The sequence below is a fragment of the Myotis nattereri genome, assembly GCF_964212035.1.
Source record: "Myotis nattereri genome assembly, chromosome: 9".
NCBI classification, from domain to species: Eukaryota; Metazoa; Chordata; class Mammalia; order Chiroptera; family Vespertilionidae; genus Myotis; species Myotis nattereri.
In genome coordinates, this window is record NC_138084.1 from 76,944,298 (window position 1) to 76,968,771 (window position 24,474).

Sequence of the window (24,474 nt, forward strand, 5' to 3'; positions counted from 1 at the left end):
GATTTCTCAACAGAAACTTTGCAGGCCAGAAGGGAGTGGCAAGACATATTCAAAGTGATGAATGCAAAGAACCTACAACCAAGATTACTCTATCCAGCAAAGCTATCATTCAGAATTGAAGGTCAGATAAAGAGCTTCACTGATAAGGAAAAGCTAAAGGAGTTCATCACCACCAAATCAGTATTATATGAAATGCTGAAAGGTATCCTTTAAGAAGAAGAAGAAGAAGAAGAAGGTAAAGATACAAATTATGAACAACAAATACACATCTATCAACAAGTGAATCTAAAAATCAAGTGAATAAATAATATAATGAACAGAATAAACTGGTGATTATAATAGAATCAGGGGCATAGAAAGGGAGTGGACTATTCTTGGGGGGGAAAGGGGTGTGGGGGGTGTGGGAAGAGACTGGACAAAAATCGTGCACCTATGGATGAGGACAGTAGGGGTGGGGGTTGAGGGCAGAGGGTGGGGTGGGAACCGGGTGGAGGGGAGCTATGGGGGGGAAAAAGAGGAAAAACTGTAATAATCTGAACAATAAAGATTTAATTTAAAAAAAAAAGAAAGAAAAAAAGGAGCCCAGCTGGTGTGGCTCAATGGTTGAGCATCAACCTATGAACCAGGAGGTCACAGTTCGATTTCCAGTCAAGGCACATGCCCAGGTTGTGAGCTTGATCCCTAGTAGAGGGCGTGCAGGAAGCAGCCGATCAATGATTTTCATCATTGATGTTTTCCTCTCCCTTCCTCTCTGAAATCAATACAAATATTTTTTAAAAAGAGGAACTAGTCATTTATTTTTAAATTTTCTCCTCTCTTTTTCTCAAATGCACTGAGTGAGGAATTCCAACAGTATAAAAAGATATAAAATGAATAGAAAATTTCCCTCTTCTTTTCATCCCATTCCCATCCCCCAGGAGTAACCATTACTAATAGTTTCTGATATATCTTTGCAGAAATGGTCTATGCCAGTGATGGCGATCCTATGACACGCGTGTCAGAGGTGACACGCAAACTCATTTTGGGTGACACGCATCGACAGAGACAAAAAATTGCATAATTCAAATATTTGTCTCTCGCAATGGCCAGAGTTGGGCATCACTCGAGTAATATTATTACGTTACTCATGATCAATAATGCAATTCTAAAACAGGATGTAAACATGTACATCGGTGTTGCGTAGCAAAGATACATAGTGAAAACATCGAAGATACATTGTTCCAATATTGACATTAATATAAAAAGGTTAAGAAAAACACTATAAAGAGATTAATCTTTACTCATGACATTTTATTTTTACTCGAGTGACAAAATGCCCAATTCTGGAAACGGCCTCGTTATTGTCAACATGTGCCTCGGGTAAGCTGCCTGTGCGTTCGGGTGCATTTGGCAAACGGATGTACTTGATCGCCATGTTCGTTAGGAGATAGGAGTGGGAGGGTTAGAAGAAAAAGATATACAGTGCAACAGTGCTCGACAAGACATTCTGCGTGTCGGATAATTGATTACAGCACCATATATTTGTTGGTTAAACATACTATCTTTGAATTGTTTTACACCAGGAGTCAGTGCAACAACACTGCAAAAAGTTAATAGGAAAGAAACCTATCAACCTTTTATAAAAAACGCTGTGATTTATATTTATTTATTTTTGCAGTCTTGTGATGGAGAATCAAAAAAATAAAAAGCAAGACTGAATGATAAAGGAAGTGGAAGTAGCAGTAGCTGACCCTTTCAAGACATATGGACCGAGATGTACGGGATTGTCGACAGAAACAACAGATCATTGTGCATACTGTGTAATGAAACGGTAGTAAGCAGAACGTGGAATTAAAGAGACATTTTGAAACTAATCATTGTCAGCTCTTGAAAAAAAGTATCAATGAAAGGAAGGAGCCAAAACCGGTTTGGCTCAGTGGATAGAACGTCGGCCTGCGGACTGAAAGGTCCCAGGTTCGATTCCGGTCAAGGGCATGTACCTGGGTTGCGGGCACATCCCCAGTAGGAGATGTGCAGGAGGCAGCTGATCGATGTTTCTCTCTCATCGATGTTTCTCTCTCATCGATGTTTCTAACTCTCTATCTCTCTCCCTTCCTCTCTGTAAAAAAATCAATAAAATATATTAAAAAAAAGAAAGAAAGGAAGGAATACATTTCTAGGCAGCTACACCTCTATAAAAGTCAATCAAATTCCATCATTAAATTTGTAAGATGCTCTACAAATTTAACATCAGCAAGTTACTGTATTGCTCACTCCATAGCTCAGCATGGAAAAGCCCTCAGTGACGGAGAATTTATTAAGGAAACATTTCTAAGATGTGCACCAGCTCTATTGCACGATATGAAAAATAAAGATGACTTTATTAAAAGAATTTCTGAGTTACCACTCAGTAGAAATACTATCAAAGACAGAATAATAGATCTTAACAAAAACGTACGTCAATTTAAAAAAGACTTAAATAGTTGTATTTTTCGATTTCTCTTGATGAAACTACTGATGTCACATCAAATGCTCGGTTGGCCATTATTGCTAGACATTCTGATGGTCTCACAATGAGAGAAGAGTTGATAAAGTTAGAATCAGTGCCAATAAGTACATAATGAAACGAAATATGTACAGTTGTTATAAAAACATTCAGTAACCTAAACATTGATATCTATAAAATTGTGTCAGTCACGACAGATGGAGCACCAAATATGGTGGGAAAATGTGGGATTCCTGAAATTGTTTATGGAAGCTATTAGACATCCACTTGTACCTTTTCATTGCATTATCCATCAGGAGGTGTTGTGTGCCAAATCGGGATTCTCAGAATTGAATGATTTAATGTCAGCTGTAACAAAAATTGTAAATTTTATAGCTTCTCGAACCCTTCACAAGTGAGAATTTTCTGCACTTTTATACAAAACCTACAGTGGACTACTGATGTTCAATAATGTGAGATGGCTGAGTCGAGGTAAAGTACTTGAGTGATTTGTGGAGTGCTTTGAAAAAATTATGGTATTTATTGAGAATAAGGATCTGGCAAACTTTCCTCAGATCAATGATCATAAGTGGGTCAGCAATTTGATGTTTTTTACAGATCTCTCTGTTTATATGAATGAACTGAACTTAAAATTACAAGGTTTTGGCAAAAGTATTGACATGTTTGGATACATCAAATCTTTTGAAAGTAAACTTAAAATTTTCAAGCGAGATATTGAAAGTAAAACTTATAAGTATTTTCCTGGGATAAAAAAGTATTTGGAGAAGGCCACTACAACAAGCGTAATGGAGTCCATACTTATGTACCAGAATGTAGTAAACTCGTTATTTGAACAGTTCAGCGAAAGATTCGACCAATTTAGAAGCCTAGAACAGACCATTAAAACAGTTAAGTATCCGGATGTAGTTGTTTACAGTACTTTGGAATTAAAGGATTTCCAATGGATGCAAATTGATGATTTAGAGATGCAACTTGCAGATTTTCAAGGTAGCATTTGGACTCATGTGTTTGTCAACTTAAGGTCGAAACTTGAAAATCTGGAACGAAATCATCTGAATAATGAAGAGTGCAACTACGAACAAGAAATTTTGAGTGCTTAGAACAGAGTACCTGACACTTTTAGCGACATAAAAAATCTAGCGATAAGCCGTAACCGGTTTGGCTGAGTCGATAGAGCATCAGCCTGCGGACTGAAAGGTCCCCGGTTCGATTCCGGTCAAGGGCATGTACCTGGGTTACGGGCACATCCCCAGTGGAGGGTGTGCAGGAGGCAGCTGATTGATGTTTCTCTCTCATGGATGTTTCTAACTCTCTGTCCCTCTCCTTTTCTCTCTGTAAAAAATCAATAAAATATATTTTTAAAAAAATCTAGCGATGGCTTTGTTAACAATTTTTTCATCAACATATTTTTGTGAGACTTTGTTCTCAGCATTAAATAATATTAAAACGAACAAAAGAAACCGGCTAACAGATGAAATTAGTGGCGCCTGCTTGGCCTTGAAGTGCACCAAGTATGAACCTGCAATAGAAGAATTAGCAGATAAACTTCAGCACCAAAAAAGTCATTAATTTCTAGTTTTCGTACCATTTGATTATCATTGTTTTTATGGGTTTTTTTCCTAAATGTACATTGTTTTTCTATTTGTTCATTTTATACATATTTTTTGTTGATTTTTCTTTGTTAAATGGCATTTAAATATATAAAATAAATATCAAAAATATATTGCCGAAACCGGTCTGGCTCAGTGGATAGAGCGTCGGCCTGCGGACTGAAGGGTCCCAGGTTCGATTCCAGTCAAGGGCATGTACCTTGGTTGTGGGCACATCCCCAGCAGGAGATGTGCAGGAGGCAGCTGATCGATGTTTCTCTCATCGATGTTTCTAACTATCCCTTCCCCTTCCTCTCTGTAAAAAAATCAATAAAATATATTTAAAATATATATATATATATAATTTTTTTTACTATGGTTGCAAATATCAAAAAAAAAATATGAATATTTCTATATGTGACGTGGCACCAGAGTTTAGGGTTTTTCAAAATTTTGACATACTGAGCTCAAAAGGTTCGCCATCACTGGTCTATGCACATGAATATATCTTCACACTATCCATCATGTCCTGCATCTTGCCTTTTTCTTACTTTAGAAGACATTAAGACAACATTTTTTCATTTCTTTGACCACATGACCAAACCAAATATAAATTAGGTTGGGAAGGTCATTTGAAATGGATCTTCAAAGATTATATTGCTAAGGTTAATTGAAAAACTAGAAAAGTATGAGGAAAGATTTAAGAAATCAAGTTTACATGCTTAGAGTTTTAGAAACCCAACGAGAGTGAAATTTTAAGTTATTATTAGGTGGCCCTCAGTGTGTTGTTTCTACTTTTGATAAATAACAGGGACCAGAGCAGTGATGTGGGATTAGATTAGAAAGGGCACTAAACGTCAGGATAAAATAAAAGCAGTAAGAAAACCAGCCAATGTAATATACCACACTAACAGAATGTAGGAGGGGAAAACACAAGATCATCTTGAATGATGCAGAAAAAGCATTTGACAAAAACCAACAGGAAACTAGGAATAGAAGGGAAGTTCATCAACATGATAAAGGGCCTTTACAAGTCACAAACAGAAATAACTCCCAGCTGACATTGCATCAATGGAGAAAGACTGAAAGTTTTCCCACTGAAATCAGGAACAAGACAAGAATGCCCACTTTCACCAATGCTATTTCAACACAGTGCTAGAAGTTCTAGCCAGAGCAATGAGGCAAGAAAAATAAAAGGCATCAAACTGAAAAGGAAACCGTAAAACTATCTCTATTCACAGATGACATAATATATAAAATCCAAAAGAACCCACACAAAAAAGTTACTAGAGCTAATAAACAAATTCAGTAATTTTGCAGGAAACAAGATCAACATGCGACAATTTTGTGTTTTTATAAAGCAGTAATGAACAATCTGAAAAGAAAATTAAGTAAACAATTCCATTTACAACTATCCAAAAGAATAAAATACCTAGGAATAAATTTAACCAACGAAGTAAAATACATTGAAAAGTACAAAACATTGAGACAGAAGTTAAAGGAAATCTAAATAAATGGACAGATATCCAGGTTCCTGGATTAGAAGACTGGATTAGTCAGATTTCTCCAGAGAAACAGAACCAATACGGGATGTGTGATATGTGTGTGTGTGTGTACAGGAACCCTGGATTCCCGGTTTCCTGTGTGTGGGGGTAAATTAAGGTAGTGTAAGGAAGTGGCTTTTGCAATTATGGAGGCTGAGAGGTGCCAAGATCTGCAGTTAGCAAGCTGGGGACCTCGGAGGGAGAGTGAGTGGTGTCATTTCCAAGTCAGAGAGCCTGAGAACCAGGAAAACTGATGGTGTAAGTTCCAGTGCGAGAGCAGAAGAAAACTGATGTCCTAGCTCAGTAGTCAAGTGAAGTTCCTCTTAATCAGTCTTTTTGTTATTCAGGTCTTCAATTGATGGATGAGGCCCATAGACATTTGGGAGGGCAACTGATTCAAATGTTAATCTCACCCAGAAGCACCCTTACATACAAAATAATGTTTGACCAAATGTCTGGGCACCTCACAGCTCAGTTAAGTGGACACATCCAAGTAATCATCACAAAGACTTAATATTGTTAAGACAGCAATACTACCCAAAGTGATCTACAAATTCAAGGCAATTCTTATCCAAATTTCCAACCGCCTTTTCTTCAGAAATGGCAAAGCTGATCCTCAAATTCATATGAAATTTCAATGGACTCTGTAAAAACAATATTGAAAGAAGAATAAAGTTGAGGTCTCACATTTCTTGATTTCAAATATTACTACAAAGCTACAATCATCATGACAGTGTAGTACTGGCATAAAGAAAGACATACAGACCACTGAATTCAATTAAGAGTTCCAACAAACCCCATACATCTGGTCAACTGATTTTTGACAAGGGTCCCAAGACCATTTAATGGGGAAAAATAGTCCCTTCAAAAATGGTGCATAGGACAAGTAGACATCCACATGCAAAAGAATGAAATTAGACCCCCTAACTTACACAAAAACTAATTTAAAATGGATCAACAACCTAAATATAAGAGGTAATCCTATAAAACTCTTAGAAGAAAACATAAAGGTCTGTCTTCATGATCTTCGATTTGGCTATAGATTCTTAGATATGGAACCAAAAGTTTGAGCTACAAAAGAAAAAAACAGGTAAGCAGGACTTCATCAAAATTAAAAACTTGTGCCTTAAAGGATATTACTAAGGAAGTGAAATGGCAACCTATAGGATGGGAGAAAATATTTTCAAATCATAAATCTGGTAAGGGTCTAGTACCCAGATTATATTTAAAAACTCTGATAATTCAGCCCTAACCGGTTTGGCTCAGTGGATAGTGTCGGCCTGTGGACTGAAGGGTCCCAGGTTCGATTCCGGTCAAGGGCATGTACCTTGGTTGCGGGCACATCCCCAGTTGGGGGTATGCAGGAGGCAGCTGATCGATGTTTCTCTCTCATCAATGTTTCTAACTCTCTATCCCTCTTCCTTCCTCTCTGTAAAAAATCAATAAAATATATGTATATTTTTTAAAACCTCTCATAATTCAAACAACCAAGAACAAACAAACCCAATTCAAAAATGGGCAAAGGAATGCTCTTCTGCCACAGCAGCCATGGTTCTGCCCTACTACCCCAGGGCTGTTGGCCTCAACAAGGGCCACAGGTGAACAAGAACATGAGCAAGCTGAGGCACGGCCACCACTGCAGGTGCCTCACCAAGCACACCAGGTTCCTATGGAACATGACCCGAGAGGTATGTGGCTTTGCCCCCTATGAGCAGCGTGCCACAGAGACACAAGCGCACCCCAACGTTCATCAAGAAAAGGCTATGGCCTGGCCAGTGTTGTTCAGCGGGGCGCATACAGAAGGCAACCAATCAATGTGACTCTCTCACATCAATGTTTTTCTCTCTGTCTCTCTCTCCCACTTCACTCCCTCTCTTCTACTCTCTCTAAAAATCACTGGAAAAATATCCTCCAGTGAGGATTAACAACAACAACAACAACAAAAGACAAGGATGCAGACACACATTCACACCGAGAGGAAGAGAGAGGAACTGAAGAATGTCCTTTCGTCCATGAGGAATGCAGCAGCTAAGAAGGTCTGAGTCCCATCCCCTATGTGTGTAATAAAACCTGTTCAGAAACCTGGGCTTCCAATGGTGGCGCTGGGAATGGAGGTGGCATCTGGTCCATCATCTGCTTGAGACTCCCTCCTGGAGCAGTGATGTGGGGCATGATGGTGGCACAGAAAGAAGCAACAGACTGGCAGTACTGACAATGGTTTTAAATCATAATTCAGTAAGTTCGTGTGTGCCAGAAAAAAAAATGGCATAGGATTTGAATAGACATTTTTCCAAAGAAGATATACAAATGGCCAATAACCATATGAAAAGATACTTAACATTATTAGCCATTAGGAAAATGCAAATCAAAACTACAATGAGCCCTGGCCAGTCTGACTCAGTGATTAGAGCAGTGGTTCTCAACCTTCCTAATGCCGCGACCCTTTAATACAGTTCCTCATATTGTGGTGGCCCCCAACCATAAAATTATTTTCATTGCTGCTTCATAACTGTAATTTTGCTACTGTTATGAATCGTAATGTAAATATCTGATATGCAGGATGTATTTTCATTGTTACAAATTGAACATAATTAAAGCATAGTGATGAATCACAAAAACAATACGTAATTATATATGTGTTTTCCGATGGTCTTAGGCGACCCCTGTGAAAGGGTCGTTCGACTCCCAAAGGGGTCGCGACCCACAGGTTGAGAACCGCTGGATTAGAGCGTAGGCCTACAGACAGAGGGGTTGCAGTTTCAATTCCCAGTCAAATGCAGGTACCTCAGTTGTAGGTTCAATCCCCAGCCCAGTCCAATCTGTCAGGCCATGTGGGGGAGGCAACCAGTCTATGTGTTTCTCTCACATCAATGTTTCTTTCTTTCTCTCTCTCTCTCTCTCTCTCTCCTTCCCTCCCTCCCTCCACCCTCTCTCTCTTCCACTCTCTCTCTAAAGGTCAATGGAAAAATATATTGTGAGGATTAAAAAAAACAAAAAAAAACGAGATACCACTTCACACACAGGAGAATGGCCATTATAAGACAAACAAAGAACAAAAATGGAAAATAAGTGTTGGGTGAGGATGTGGAGAAACTGGAACCCTTGTGTATTCTGGTGGGAATATAAAATGGTGCAGCTGCTGTGGAAAATAGTTTGGCAGTTCCTGGGGCAAAAAGTTAAACATAAAGTTACTAAATAACCCAGCAACTTCTTTATGTCTAGGCATATACCCAAAAGAATTGGAAACAGATACTCAAAAACTTGTACATGAATGTTCATAGCAGCACTATTCATAACAGCCAAAAGGTTGGCAATAACTCAAATGTCCACCAGTGGAAAACTGGATAAAATGGAGTACACAGAGTAGACTATTACTCAGTCGTTAAAAGAAATGAAGTACTGATAGATGCTATAACTTAGATGAATCTTGAAAACATTATACTAAGTAAAAACAGCCAGACACGAAAGGTCACATATTGTATGATCCCATTTATATGAAATATCCAGAGCAGGTAAAAGCAGAAACAGAAAGCAGACTGGCATTGCCAAGGGCTGGGGAGTGGGGAGTGACTGCTTAGTGATATGAGTTTTCTTTTGGGGTGATGAAATGTGTTGGAACTAAATAGAAGTGGTGCTGCACAATATTGTGAATATACTAAATGTCACTGAGTTATACATTTCAGTTAATTTTATATGTGTTTCACCTAAACTGAATAAAAATCAAGAGATTCGTGTTCGCTCATGTACATGCACATGCTACACACACACACACACACACACACACACACACACACACACAGAAAAAGAACACCAGGAAAGTACTAAGTTGGGCAGTAATGTTGAAAAAAGAAAACATTTGTTTAGGACATCTCAAGTTTAAACTGACTACCAGCCATCACGTAGCATGTTGCCAGCACCTATTCACACAGATCTTTGATATGGCTTTGTATGTCCAGTACTCTGACCTCCCCTTTTATTTAGAAATAGCATATGTAACCCAGATTCCAGCACACACTAGCCTCAGAGCAACTCTCAATTTTTCTAAGCATCAATTTCCACATCTGTAAAATAAAGTATAGCATCAGCTTTAACAGACCCAGTGTGACTATCAAATTAAATAACACATATAGGAATTGTTAATAAAATTTAAAATGATACATAAATATAAAATTTTGTGACCTGCCCATCCAATGAAACTCATCCAAAGATTGGAGGGAAAATACTGATATCCTAGGAGAAAATTACCTGTGAGTAATTACCAATTACTTTTGGTTTTAAGTATTAGCTGTGTCAGTTTGCAAGCTCTACTTCCCAGTCACACTAACTTTTACTTCACGGGGTTGCTATATAGGTTCAATGACAACAGATGTTGAAGTGCTTCATACATTGTCAAGTGGCAGTCAAAACGCTTGGCTTTAGAAAGGCACTAATGGCAGTGGGGGAAGTCAGTGGCTTTAAGTCCCAGCTCTGCTACTTAGAATTGAATCTTGAGTAAGAGTAAGACACATTTTTTTTTAAATATATTTTATTGATTTTTTACAGAGAGGAAGGGAGAGAGATAAAGAGTTAGAAACATCGATGAGAGAGAAACATCGATCAGCTGCCTCCTGCACATCTACTGGGGATATGCCCACAACCCAGGTACATGCCCTTGACCGGAATCGAACCTGGGACCCTTCAGTCCGCAGGCCGACGCTCTATCCACTGAGCCAAACCGGTTTCGGCAAGACACATTTTTTATCTGCGATATGGAGGCAAACAGACTTCAGTTTAAAATCTCATATTAGGCCCTCATTAGCTATATTAATATCTGAGTTTGAGTTTCCTCATCAGTAATAAGATACAATAATTCATACCTTGCAGGGTTTTTGTAAATATTAGAAATGTACAGAAAGTGCTTAAGGCAGTAACTGGCAAATGGCCGATGCTATTACTACAAGTATATCCCCTTACCTATTACAATAAGTGTAGGAAAGTAGCTATTCAGCAAATACTTATCGCCAAGAAAGCTGACGTACGAGCTTAAATCTTCAACAAGCATTTCCAAAAAGAGGGGTAGAAGAGTACAAAGGCAGACAGGGAAGCAGTTAATAAAAGGACAGTAACAACCAAGAAAGCAAACAGGTTAGCCCATAGCAGAGAAGATGAAAGAACATACAGGGCCAAAAGAAGAGCGCTCAGGAAGTAAGGCAGCCTAAAATCAAATGCCAAAATAAGTAACAACAAACAAGTGGCAATAAGGAATCATTGCAAATGAAAGCATGAGAATGAGGGGTACTTGAATAACCAAAGGAAAAAATGGTAATAGGAATTACTACTAAAAGACCACTGATTTGACCAGAAGGTGGTCAGTCACTGGTTACTTCCCACAGGTCTGTTTCATTTGCTAATGACAAATACTAAAAGCCTACTACTGGCAAGGCTCTGGTTGGGCAGCCTGGGGCATGCTGATAACATAAAACTACTCATTGCCCTACAATCTAACCCGTCTGCTGCGGGCCTCGCTGCAGGCCTGTGGGCAATCACCCTCTTCTTGCTGGAGCCTAGAGTGGTCCCCACAGCCAGGTCCTAACTGGGCTTCTGCACAACCTGTTGCTGCTACCTCACTGTGGAATCTGGTAACCAATGTGCCTCAGCCTCAGGGCTGTGCCTCTTATCAGCCAAGACCTAATCTTGTTGGGTCTGTGTTTTCCAATTTTTCTACAGTGAATTGGAATTACACTGTAATTGGAAAAATACTTTAAAAAAGAAACAGGGAGATTTAAAACCTGTTCAAAAAGTAAACAAAAGGGGGGGGGGGGGGAAAAGGAGGTAGGCAAGGCAATAGCTGGACAGGGCAGAAGAGAATTTTGTTGTTCTTATTTTAATTGAGGATTGGGGATATGTGTTCATAACTGAATGGACCATGGGAATTCTGTGTAGGACCGAGCTTCCCAAAGTTTATCACCCAGGAATCTTGTCAAAAGGTAGTTTCTGATTCACTAGGTGTAGGGTGGAGGCCCAAACAGTGGTGTGATGATTCGAAGAGCTTGTGCATCTCCTTGGTAACAATACTCCCACTGTGGCAATTTCAAGCTAGCAACAGGAGGTCACCAAGCAGCTTGGGAAGAGATGTACACAGTCAGGTGGAGACCAGTAAAAGCTGGCTCCAGCACGTCCACATTACTGCATTTCTAACAGACGCCCAGGTGATACAAACGCTGCTGGTCCGTGGACCATATTTTGAGTCGAAAGGAAGAAGATAACAGTAAAGGGATTAGGCTAGGACCATGGTCGGCAAACCGCGGTCTGTGAGCCACATGCGGCTCTTTGGCCCCTTGAGCGTGGCTCTTCCACCAAATACCACCTGCGGGCGCACACGTACAGCGGGATTGAAACTTTGTGGCCCATGCGCAGAAGTCGGTTTTCGAGTCTATTTTGAAGAAGTGGCGTTAGAAGAAGTGGGGGGTGTCAGTAGGTCAGTTGGGCGACGGGAGACAGGAGACGCAGAGCAGGGGGGCCGCGGGATACGCAGTGCAGGGGAGGTGCCAAATATCAACAGTACTTAAACTATATAGGTAGGTTAATAACAATGTACCTACCTATATAGTTTAAATTTAAAAAATTTGGCTCTCAAAAGGAATTTCAATCGTTGTACTGTTGATATTTGGCTCTGTTGACTAGTGAGTTTGCCGACCGCTGGGCTAGGATAAAGGAGACGTGAGATGATTTGGGACAGTAGGGAGAGACATCATCTAGATGAGGGTTTCTCAAGCTCAGCATTACTGACATTTTGGGCCAGATAAGGCCCGTACAATGTTGGATGTTTAGCCGAATTCCTGGCTTTCACCCACTAGATGCCAGCATCCTCCTCATCCAATAGTCACAATCAAAAAGGTCTCTGGACACCAGTGATCTAGATTCATCTCTAACAAATGAAGGAGAAGGAATGGGTACCTCTTCTGCTGAGAAAAAAGACATTAAAGAGGAATTGGTGGAACACAAAACCATGAGACAATGAGCTCTCTAGATGTAAGCAAGCTCAATCAAGTAGGAAAAAAAGGTTATCTGTTTAGAAAGAGTGCAAGGAGGATTGAAAGTTTAAAAGATCAGAAAAGTCCTAGAGAGTAACAGAAAGGTTCTGAACCAAGACAATGGGTCCAACAACAAAGAAGTAGAATCAGGGATATCTTTGGCTCTTGGGAGTCAGAATTGCCTGGGTTCAACTCTGGCTGTACCACTTACCAGCTGGGTGACCTTGAGCAAATTATTTAACAAGTATAAGCCTCCTCATAAGAAAACTTCATAGAGTAGTCATAATAATGCATGTTAAGTTCTGAGCACAAAGTTTGGTACACAGTACATGCTCAATGTTAACTACTATTATCAACATTGTTATTTTCCTTGAAAAATATCTGCTTCATTTGGCTACTGCTTTAAACTTCTCTGATGAAACAAAACACATGGACAGACCTGAGGCATTATTTGCTGATGTGCTTTATAAACACTGTACTCATTGTGGAAACAGAAACTTTGTAGCTGAGGAGGCATGAGAGTTGTAGAAGCCAACCAGCACTCATTACTGACGCTCCCAAAATCACAATGAATGAGACAAGGTAAAAGGGAATGAAAAGCCAATAAATCCAGGGAAAACAAAAAGTTAAATTTTACCTGCAGCTGGCAGGTTTTCATAGGACTCCAGTTAGCACAGAGAATGTGTGATGAACCCTAGTACAGCCGCCATAGAGGGCAGGTTTATAAGAACCAACCTGACTTCAAGTTGTTCATCCTACAATAACAGTTGCTGTTGCTGCTGGGTTTTGATCTAAGTCAAGAACTGATTAAAAACACAGAATCTAAAGTTATCCCTTTCAGCGGTTCTCAACCTGTGGGTCGCGACCCCTTTGGCGGTCAAACGACCCTCTCACAGGGGTCACCTAAGACCATCCTGCATATCAGATATTTACATTACGATTCATAACAGTAGCAACATGACAGTGATGAAGTAGCAACGAAAATAATTTTATGGTTGGGTCACAACATGAGGAACTGTATTTAAAGGGCCAGAAGGTTGAGAACCACTGCTTTAGATACTCAAATAACAGTCTACAGCATGGAGGATTTAGAATCATCACAGTGTTCTCTTCTAGGTTTGAGTAGGTACTGAACACCTATTTCAAGAATACGACATTTTCCCTCTACTAAAATTCTTGGGAGGTCATGGAGGGTTCTGTCTGTCCCATGTACAACTGACCAACGAGGGATGGGAAGCACGCCGGGTTCAAGAAGCTCCTCAGTGTCTGTGCAGGAAAGCTCTTCCCGACTAGAACAATTAAAGATCCTCCAAGAGAAATGTAGAACACTACAGAGAATTCAAAAATAAAGTCCATTCTAACATGAAACTTATCAAGATGAGGATATAAGATCCCCATATAAGACTCCTTCAACCTAGCCTGCTGACTTCAAGCATTTTACATCAACAAAAGAACAAGAGCCAAAAGGGCAAACATTATCACGCATACCGAGCTTATCAGCTGTCTGTATGGGGGCTAAACACCGGGAAGAACAGTTGATGTCACCACCGTGCAGGTGGCCAGGAACCAGGGTCCTCAGCCAACCACAGCCACCGGATTCCCAAGCTTCCAAAAATAGCTATGACTTACACACAAGCGCTCGGCCAGCACCTCCCTCCCAGACGACAGTCTCATAGACGGTGATGAGATGGGGGTCACTTCTCCAACGGTGGCCAAGGGACGTGAAGATGCCCATGATTAACAGGCACGTGGTCTCAACTAACAGGAGTCCCGAGAAATGTACAGAACTTGCTCTCCCTGAAAACAGTCTCTTCTCTACATCAACGCCACTGTCTCAAAACTAAGATTTATTCCCACCTGTTTCCAGTCCCTGCCCTAAAAACGGATAGAACCGATCTCCGAAAGCAGAGAAAACGCTGACTCGGGTGCCGGCAGGCACTGGGAGCACCTAACAAAGCCATTTCCATTAGAAAGCGGCATACTCTCATTTCCAGGTCTCTTTCACTCCCGAAGTTCTAAGAGGAAGTAAGCGTGCCCACCTTCTACACTACCGGCCTCCCGAGTGCCAGGAGAGGGTAAAAAGGTACCAAAGCTCTCGCGCGCGAAGGCCTCTGACAGCTCTGTGTTGCAGATGTGCCTGAAATCCCTCGCTTCCAAACTCGCGTGTGAACACCCGGCCCACGCTCCCCGGTTTGCTCGCCGGAGGGGCGATGGGGAAGCGCGAGCGGTGACATGCCGGAGTCGCAGGGAAGACAGTCTCACACTGCCCGCTTCCAGGTTCCCTCACACCGACGTCAGCCTCGGGTTTCCTCCCAAAGCGCGTTCCTTTCCTCGCGCCACCGGAGCCCAGAGACCCTGGTGCGGCTCGGGGTCCTCGCAGACACCGGGACAGGCACACGCCCCCGCCTCGGCGCGACGCCCCCTCCCTAAACCCCGGCGACCAGCGCGCCCCTGCGGGCGCTGCGGGGAGGCGGGCGGCTCTAGGGAGCGTGGCCGGCGGCGAGGGCGCAGGGGGGTCGCCAGGACCCGGCCTCTCCCCGGTGCTGGTAATGCCGGCTTTCGGTTAACTTCTCCCGGGGTGAGACTCTCTCAAGCGGATTTTAAAATAGAAACAAAGCGCCAAGACCACCAAAGCCGCCTCTGGAAGTTCCTCGGCCCCGGGCGCGGCCCGGAGCGCTCTCCCCAGACACCGCGGTGCAGACACCCCGCGCCCGCCTTCCGGCTTCGTTTCCCAAAACATCTGATGCCCCCCGTTCCGCGACCGAACCGAAGTCTAGGAAAGACTCCAGCCTCCTCCCGAGCCCCTTCCCCGCGCTCGCCCACGCCCCGCGGTGGCCCCTCGCAGCCCCCGCCCCGCCCGCAGGCCGCGCCCGCGCGGCTCCCGCCCTAGCCCCCCCACCCCTCCTCTCTCCAATCCGGAGCCCGCCCCGCCGCTCCCCGCACCCCGCGCCGCCACGGAGCCCACCGAGCCGTGGCCATCGGCTGTTCCGGCCGCGTCGTCCTGCTGAAGCTCCGCAGTCATGGCCGGGTCACCGGCCTCCCGCCACCGCCGCCAGCGCTGCCTCGCAGGAGGAGGAGGAGGCGGAGACCCTGCCACCGCCACCGCCTCTGCCCCAGCGCGCGCCGGAGGCTCCGCCCACACGCCCGCCATCACCGCCCATCATCCCGCTCCGGCCCTGCCTCCGCCCAGCGAGCGCCGGAGGCTCCGCCCACACGCCCGCCACCACCCGCCCATCATCCCGCTCCGGCCCCGCCTCCGCCCCCGCCCCCGCCCCAGCACGCGCCGGAGGCTCCGCCCACACGCCCCGCCCCGCCCCGCCCCCGCGGAGGGCCGCGGTGCTCTGCGTGCCCGCGCACCCGGCTTGACCCCGGCGTCGGCCACGTGACCCCCGCCCCGCCCACAGCTAGCGGTCGGCATCGCCACTCGGGGAGGTGACGTTCTCGGCGGGGTGCCCAGGGCACGGTTTTCCGGCGGCGGGCTCTGCGTCCCGCGCCCCTTCTCCGTTCTCTGCTTCCAAGATATGCTCATGTCTATGACCCGCCGCCCGCTCAGCCTTCCCCTCCGAGGAGTGAAAGCTGCTCCCCAATTTGGGACCCGGTCTAGGGACAGCGTAAATAAAGGGCTTCCCACCTGGTCACGTGGTCATTCCTAAGTCCAGCGACACGAAAAATTATTAATCATCTTTTAACAAAGGAGAGAAGGTGGATGAGTGGCCTTCCGAAACTTAACGAAACCTCTTCACTGCTGCCCAGCGTGGTGCCTCACACTGGCGTGGGCATGGGCAGTATGGACAGTAGCCACTGTGTTTTGCCACCAACAAGGACGGGGTGGAGGGAGAAGGGGTTGCAACTCTGTCCTTGCAGACCGGCCAGCCACGTGCACACGCTGCACTGCTGCCGGGATGGAGAGGAACTTCGCGGAGGGGAAGAAGTTAAGGAGAGGCACAACCACAGAGCCTGATGTAAGCAGGGCTCTTTCTGCAGGGTTCCCCAACAGCCCGGCTGGAGAACTGCCCCCGGGAGCGCTAGTTCCAACCACGGCCACTCCCACCGATCTTGTTACTTTAAAGCAGTGGTTCTCAACCTTCCTAATGCTGCGACCCTTTAATACAGTTCCTTATGTTGTGGTGACCCCCAACCACAAAATTATTTTCGTTGCTATTTCATAACTAATTTTGCTACTGTTATGAATCGTCATGTAAATAGCTGATATGCAGGATGTATTTTCATTGTTAAAAATGGAACATAATGAAAGCATAGTGATTAATCACAAAAACAATATGTAATTATGTGTTTTCCGATGGTCTTAGGCGACCCCAGTGAAAGGGTCCTTCGACCCCCAAGGGGTCTCGACCCACAGGTTGAGAACCGCTGCTTTAAAGTCTTAGTCCAGATATGTATCAGGAGCAAGTGCACAAAAACCCTACCAAGACCAAAGCCGTAAGTCTAGCGTTTATGTTTTTTTCCATGTCTCGTGAGCTTCAGGTCTTCTATTCAAGTCTTTAATACTTTTTGAGTTAATTTTTGTGTATGGTGTCAGTGGCTTCCCATTTTCTCAACACCATTGTACTAGTATAGTTTGAAGTCAGGGAGTGTGATACCTCCAGCTTTGTCCTTTTTTTCTCAGGATTGCTTTGGCTTATTGGGGTCTTTTGTGGTTCTATATAAATTTTAGGAGTATTTGTACTAGTTCTGTGGAAAATGCCACTGGGATTTTGATGGGGTTTGCATTAAATCTGTATATGCAGTGGTTCTCAACCTTCTGGCCCTTTAAATACAGTTCCTCATGTTGTGACCCAACCGTAAAATTATTTTCGTTGCTACTTCATCACTGTAATGTTGCTACTGTTATGAGTCGTCATGTAAATATCTGATATGCAGGATGGTCTTAGGCGACCCCTGTGAAAGGGTCGTTCGACCGCCAAAGGGGTCGCGCAACCCACAGGTTGAGAACCGCTGCATTGCTTTGGGCAATGTGGCTATTTTAACAATGGTAATTATTTCAGTCCATCAACATGGACTGTTTTGAGAGTATTATGTTAAGTGAAATAAGCCAGACAAAAAGAACAAGAACCGTATGGTTACACCTATATGTGGGAAATAAAACAAAAAACAACAAATGAACAAATAAATTTGAAACCTAGATACAGCAGAATGGTGGTTACCAGAGGGGAAGGGGGGTGGGGAAAGGACAAGGGGCAAAGAGGGCCCAACACATGTCAGAAGGAGACTTGTTTCAGGTGGTGCGCACATGATACAGTGTACAAATGTTGCAGGAGGAGGCTTTACACCTGTAATTTGACGGTTGCCATTTTACCCCAATAAATATAAAAACAGACTAAAATAGAAAAAAAATTCTTAAGTTGTCCCATTTTAGATTTTCTGGAGTTCAAACTGAAGTATTGTAGTATTTTGTTAAGTTTGAGCAGATGCTTATGATAGCATGTTGAAGCTAAGGTGCCCTCCGTTGAGTTGTATTTTGAACAATTTGGTGGATATTGTAACTACTGACCATGTTTCACATTTACATGTATCACGAGGGCACGCTTTGGCTCTCCAAAATCGATGCTCAGGCTGGGTGTAAAAGCGCCTTTTTGAGGGGTTACTGCTTTTACCATTGCCCTGGTCCTAGCCCTCGGGAAGCACCCTTGGTGTGAATTTTTTATGGATAGTGGCCTTTCCTGTGCTCCCGGCATTGTTGTTCGTGCGACTGTGATGTTTCACCGGCAGGTTTTTCTAGTCTGCATGTGCCCACGACTTGTGGTCTAAGGACACGGTGAAGCTCCCATGGGAGACCTGATTATTCTCAGGAGCCTGAACTAGGACTAGGGATAGATACTTCTTTTGCCCAGAGATACAGGGGCCCCCTATCCCTGGCAGGTAACTTTTGAAGAGATCAGAATCTTCCACATTCAACAGGCTGTGTTTATGTCTAATGGTTATAAGACTATTTTTTTGTGTGGCTTTACCCCCTCCCCCTTTTTAAAAAAATATATTTTATTGATTTTTTACAGAGAGGAAGGGAAAGGGATAGAGAGTTAGAAACATCGATGAGAGAGAAATATCAATCAGCCGCCTCCTGCACACCCCCACTGGGTATGTGCCCGCAACCAAGGTACATGCCCTTGACCGGAATTGAACCCTGGACCCTTCAGTCTGCAGGCTGACGCTCCATCCACTGAGCCAAACCAGTCAGGGTTCCCCCCTTTTTTTAAATGAGTAATCAAACCTGTGTTCATGGCCTCAACCCTGGAGGTCAGAGCAAAACAAGTTGATTTCTTAGCTTAGTTTATTTGATTGCATACTTGTACGTTGCTAGAGAGCTCTATTTTTGTGTGTCTTTAGCATGTCTCTGGAGCCACTCTTGTTTCATCTTTGCACATTTGTCATAGGAAATTGCTTATTTATTGTGTGTAAGTGGGTGGAGACCTATTATGCTTAATTACGAAAATTTCCTTGAAAGACCAGCAAAGACTGTTTATATTCATGTCTCTGAAAGAGGTATGTACAGACCATTCGGTAAATATTGGCCCCTGAGTTTTGATTAAGCCGCTTTCTGCTATGTGGTTCTAAACAAGACTCCATATTAATAAATTTGACCTAATCAATTTGAGGGCTATAGCCCCATGGGTTTAACTACCAGCTGGTCCTGGACATGGTAATCAGATAGAGATACCCAGTCCAACCAGCGTATTTAATGAACACTCTACGTCAGTGCTCAGCCATCAGTTGGCAAGCTTCATGGTGATCAAATAACAAAAGTGGGTATCATGGAACATATGCTGTCACCTCAGAAAATCCCCTCTCATTCCTCTTTAAAACCCATACATGCAGGCTTCACAATAATTATGTTATTAGTCGATAATCATTTCAAGAGTATTCAGGAAAAATAATATTAATATGGAGCAATAAATAGGTGACCTATTAAAAAGGGAGCATAGTTTTCAGAGTATTTTCCCAAAGAAGAAATTGAATTATTTTTTCCTTTCTCAGAAAACTTTTTGTCCCAAGGCTCAGTAATTTTCCGAGTTAGTGTATTTATAGTTCTGCTTCTGATTTATCCCAAACTCCAAATATAGTTTGTATTATAATAAAATGATCCTATTTCAATGTTATTGAATGCTTCTATCAAACTTTGTGGGGTAAGTGAGAAGGGAGGGAAGGAGTTAGGAAAAGAAAAAAGAAAAAGGGAAAGAAAAAATGTATACTTGCATTTCATTTGGGCTTCACTCTATAAATAGTTTTTGCCACTGGCTTCAGACCAACTGGAGTTGAAAACTGATGGCTGAGGCTGATTGACAGGAGTAGCTGTTCTTTGAGCCATAGGATCTTTTCCAGGGATGATCTAGACAGAAATATCCTTAAGGGCCAGCTTCTCGGCAGTTACAAAAAGGGCCTTTCTTACTACAGAGGAAAGAAGGAGGACAGATTAAAGATTTAGATGATGTGTAAGTGTTGAGGTTAAATTATAGGTGTTGTTTTTGCTAGTTGAAAAATCAGTTCCAACCTTCCTGAAATTTGTATGATGTCGGATGGATGCTGGATTTATTGGGGTGATCACTTTATAGGTTATATAAATGGCCACTTACTGAGTTAGACACCTGAAACTAATATAACATTGTACATCAACTATAATTGAAAAATAAAAAAGTATTTTTTAAAAGGTATAATAAAATAGAGAGCGAGAAGTAAAGCTATTTCTGCAATCTTTATTTTTTTTAAATATGTTTCTATTGATTTCAGAAAGGAAGGGAATGGAGAGAGAGATAGAAATATCAATGATGAGAGAGAATCATCGACTGGCTTCCTCCTGCACACCCACTACTGGGGATTGAGCCCACAACCTGGGCATGAGCCAAGCCAGCCAGGCTGCAATCTTGATTTTTAATAGACCAGCATCAAAGACCAGAGAAAATAGGATGGGCTTTTAATAAATGGTGCTCAGACTGATAGTTATCCATATAAAATTTAATTTTGGACTCTTACCTTACATCATAAACAGAAATCAATTTAACAAAAACAAAGTTAAAAACTTGTGAAACACCTTTAGAGAATCCTATGCTTTGGGGATAAGAGATCCTTCTTAAATCAGGTACAAAAAGCCCAACTCATAAAAGAATAGATCGATAACTTCGATTATGTTAAAACAAGGAATTTCTCTCCATTAAAAGATACCATGAGAAAAATGAAAACATTCAGAAACTGGGAGAAAATGTTTTTAACACATATACCTGATAACATTAGTATCTAGATTACAGTGGTTCTCAACCTTCTGGTCCTTTAAATACAGTTCCTCATGTTGTGACCCAACCATCAAATTATTTTCGTTGCTACTTCATAACTGTAATGCTGCTACTGTTATGAATTGTAATGTAAGTATCTGATATGCAGTATGGTCTTAGGCGACCCCTGTGAAAGGGTCGTTTGACCGCCAAAGGGGTCACGACCCACAGCTTGAGAACCGCTGATCTAGAACAAGGTTTCCCAACTTTGGCACTATTAACATATTGGACCAGATAATTTTCCGTTGTGGTGGCTGTCCTGTGCATTGTAGGTTGCTTTAGCATCATCGCTGGCCTTTACCTTCTAGTTGCCAGTAGCTCTCCCATATCCATTAAAAATGTTTCCAGCCCTGACTGGTTTGGCTCAGTGGATGGAGCGTCGGCCTGCGGACTGAAGGGTCCCGGGTTCGATTCTGGTCAGGGGCATATACCTTTGTTGTGGGCACATCCCCAGTAGGAGGCGTGCAGGAGGCAGCTGAACAATGTTTCTCTCTCATCGATGTTTCTAACTCTCTATCCCTCTCCCTTCCTTTCTGTAAAAAAAAAAAAATCAATTAAAAAAAAATGTTTCCAGACATTGCCAAATATTTTCAACATTTGTATCTCCTAAAGGGCAACATCTCCTCAGAACCACTGGTCCAAACTAGATAAAAAAAACTCTTACAAATTAGAAGAAAAAGACAATGCAATAGAAAGGACAAAAGGCTTAAGCAGGCACTTCACAGAAAAGAATCCCAAGTGTATGAAAAGATGCTAAACTTACTAGTCATTAGGAACACATGAATTAAAGCCATAAAGATACCATTTTATGCATACAATTGGCAACATTTTTTAAATACCACAATAACATGTTGCTGGGAATGTGGAGTGATGGGAGGACCTTACACTGGTAGTATAAATTAGCACAACTACTTTGGAAAGCAATTAATATCAACTACTAAAATTTGTAGTTGTGCATCCTCACGGCCAACAATTCCTCCCTCAAATATTATTCTAGCAAAAAATTTTTACCAGGATGTATGTATACAAATATAACACTTTTAACAGCAGACAAAACAGGAAACAACCTAAATCTATCAACAGTAAAATTGATCAATTTTTGTATAGTCATTTAATGAAACATATAGCAGAAAAATGAGAGAACTACAGCTGTGCTATTAATATCCTGGTTGATTCTCAGGAACACGGTATTGTGGGGTGAAAAGCAAATCACAGAAGATACATACAACATGATTCTATTTATGCAAATTACAAAAGCAATATCTCTCTATATAAAAACCTAAGTGACCGGCTGACCGTTCAACCATCTGACCAGTAGCTATGATGCGCACTGACCACCAGGGAGCAGATGGCTCAATGTAGGAGCTGCCGAGCTGCGGTGACTTGGCAGCTGCGGTTCTCGGGTGATGCACCCAGAACCAGAGAGGAGGGAGCCCAATTCCGGGGTGTGTCACCCGAGAACCACCCTCTCATAGTCTGGAATCCCTCAGGGGATGTCGGAGAGCCGTTTTTGGCCCAGTCGCCACAGGCCAGGCTGAGGGACCCCATTGGTGCACAAATCCGTACACTGGGTCTCTAGTTAAATAATAATTGTCTAGGGAGATAAAGTACAAATAAAAGCAAGTACATTGTAAACACAAAATTCTGAGGGAAGGGAAAAGAAGGGAAGAAATAGGGGAAAAGCATATAGGGGATTTCACAGATATCGGTAATATTCTATTTTCATAAGTCAGGTGGTAGGTAGATACATGAGGGTTCATTATATCATTTTACATAGATTTTATAATTACTTAATAAAACAAGAGATCAAAAGAACACTATTCTAATAATAAAGATTAAAAACATACCATCCTCATTCTCTAATAATATTTTTGTGTCCACCAAAAATACTGAGAAATATAAAGTTTCTTCAGTTTACAGACTATAATTCTTTTATGCTGGCTGGGGCATGAGGAAAACATTTTACATTCTCTCCTATTCAGTAAAAATTATGGTTTAACTGTTTTTAAGAAAATAAATGAATAATGTTACCATTCCATTTTATGCAAAAGTGTGCAAAAAAATCCAGATTTTTGATGATAATCCAAGGAGTTTTTGAAGTCTATTTTGCAAAATATTTTCTCTTTTAGCTCCCAAAATTTAGGGGAAGAATTATTTAGAAGCTGACTGCAGAAACCAAAAACATGACTTAGAATGAAAAACAGAAAGCTACCCAGAAAAAGCAAATAGAAACTTGTGTGATGCTTCAAGTGTTGGGACATAAATTGGGACACCAGGTGACTGAATTTTTTCATCCAGGACACCACTGAAGTAAAAATACCCTCCTTCTCAAAATTTGAAAGAATAGCTGAGGCAAAATGTGAAAGCATAGATGAGGCAAAAAAACCCCACAAAACCTGCCTTTAGAAATGCAAATGTTTTTATTGAAGTTTTATAGATTCTGATACTTGAATCTAGAAAAAAAAAGAACATTTTTAGAGAAAGTAAGAGCTAACTTTACCCAGCACTTGGCAGCTAGGTAGTGTTCTAAGTCCTTTCCATGTGTGAACTCATTCTATCCTCATAATAACCAATGAAATGATAAAATCTTCATTTGGACATAATCAATTGGAGGGACTGTAGATGAAGCTCTTGCACCCTATGTCCTAGAAAAGCCTTAAGTCTTCCTTGACTCTATGTTCACAACAGAACTCTATAGTGTGGCAGCCCCTTAGCAACAGATGAATGGATTACTCTGACACGTTTCTGTGAAAGAGAGGGCTAAGGGGCTGCTTGGCTATAGGAACCAAAACAGTCCCATTCGCCTGCCTCCTTAGGCTTTTATTGTAACAACAGCTTGAACTAAAAGATACTATCAGCAGGGTAAGCATTCTTGAGAAGACACATACATCTGTAGTATTCTTTAAGCAAGAATGTTTTGAAGTCTAAATATAAAGATTCCCATGAAATACCTGGGGGCTCAGACTTGTTTGGAAAAGTCAAGGCAGGGGCTGCCACCTTCGGCAAGGTCCCCTGATCTTTCAGAGATTCCTCCTTACAGACTTTCCAACCAAGTCCTGTGCTTCCCTACAACTTCCTCTTCCCCTGGATAAAGTACCTCCTTTATCTGGGTATGAAGCTCCACAAAGTTCTCCAGGGCTGTAGGCACTGCACTGGATTGCAATCTTTTCTAGTTCCTGAATAACTTCTTTTTGGTAATGCAGTACCTAATCAATTCAGTCTTATGGTCAACAAAAGTAAATGCTGTTATTATAAATACTAGAGGCCCAGTGCACAATATTCATGTGCGGGTACGGTCCCTAGACCTGGCCTGCATTCAGGGCCATCTTCCCTGGCTGCCTGCAGACAGCCCCACCCGCTGCTGCTACCCACCCCTTGTTCCCCATTCACCATCAGGTGATCGGAGCCTGCTGGCCAGGGGAAGGAACCAAGAGGCCGGCCATTTCACCTGCTTGCCAGCCCCACCCTCCTCCCGCCACCCACCCTGGTTCCCCATTCACCATCGGGCAATTGGAGCCTGACAGCCAGGGTAAGGGACCGAGAGGTTGGCCGTTCTCACAT

At 42.4% G+C, this 24,474-nt stretch overlaps 1 protein-coding gene across 3 annotated transcripts in view; it reads right to left on the reverse strand.

Moving 5' to 3' along the window:
* Window positions 1–15,798, reverse strand: part of USP28 (ubiquitin specific peptidase 28) — a gene marked incomplete at its 3' end in the record, with an annotated part of 74,540 nt that extends 58,742 nt beyond the window's left edge. For all 3 annotated transcript variants that reach the window (XM_081100156.1, XM_081100155.1, XM_081100157.1), the window contains exon 1: window positions 15,597–15,798. In XM_081100156.1, the coding sequence (XP_080956282.1) occupies window positions 15,597–15,782 (186 nt within the window). In that variant the 5' untranslated portion in view covers window positions 15,783–15,798. The remainder of the gene's footprint in view (window positions 1–15,596) is intronic.
* Between the last annotated feature and the right edge of the window lie 8,676 nt (window positions 15,799–24,474).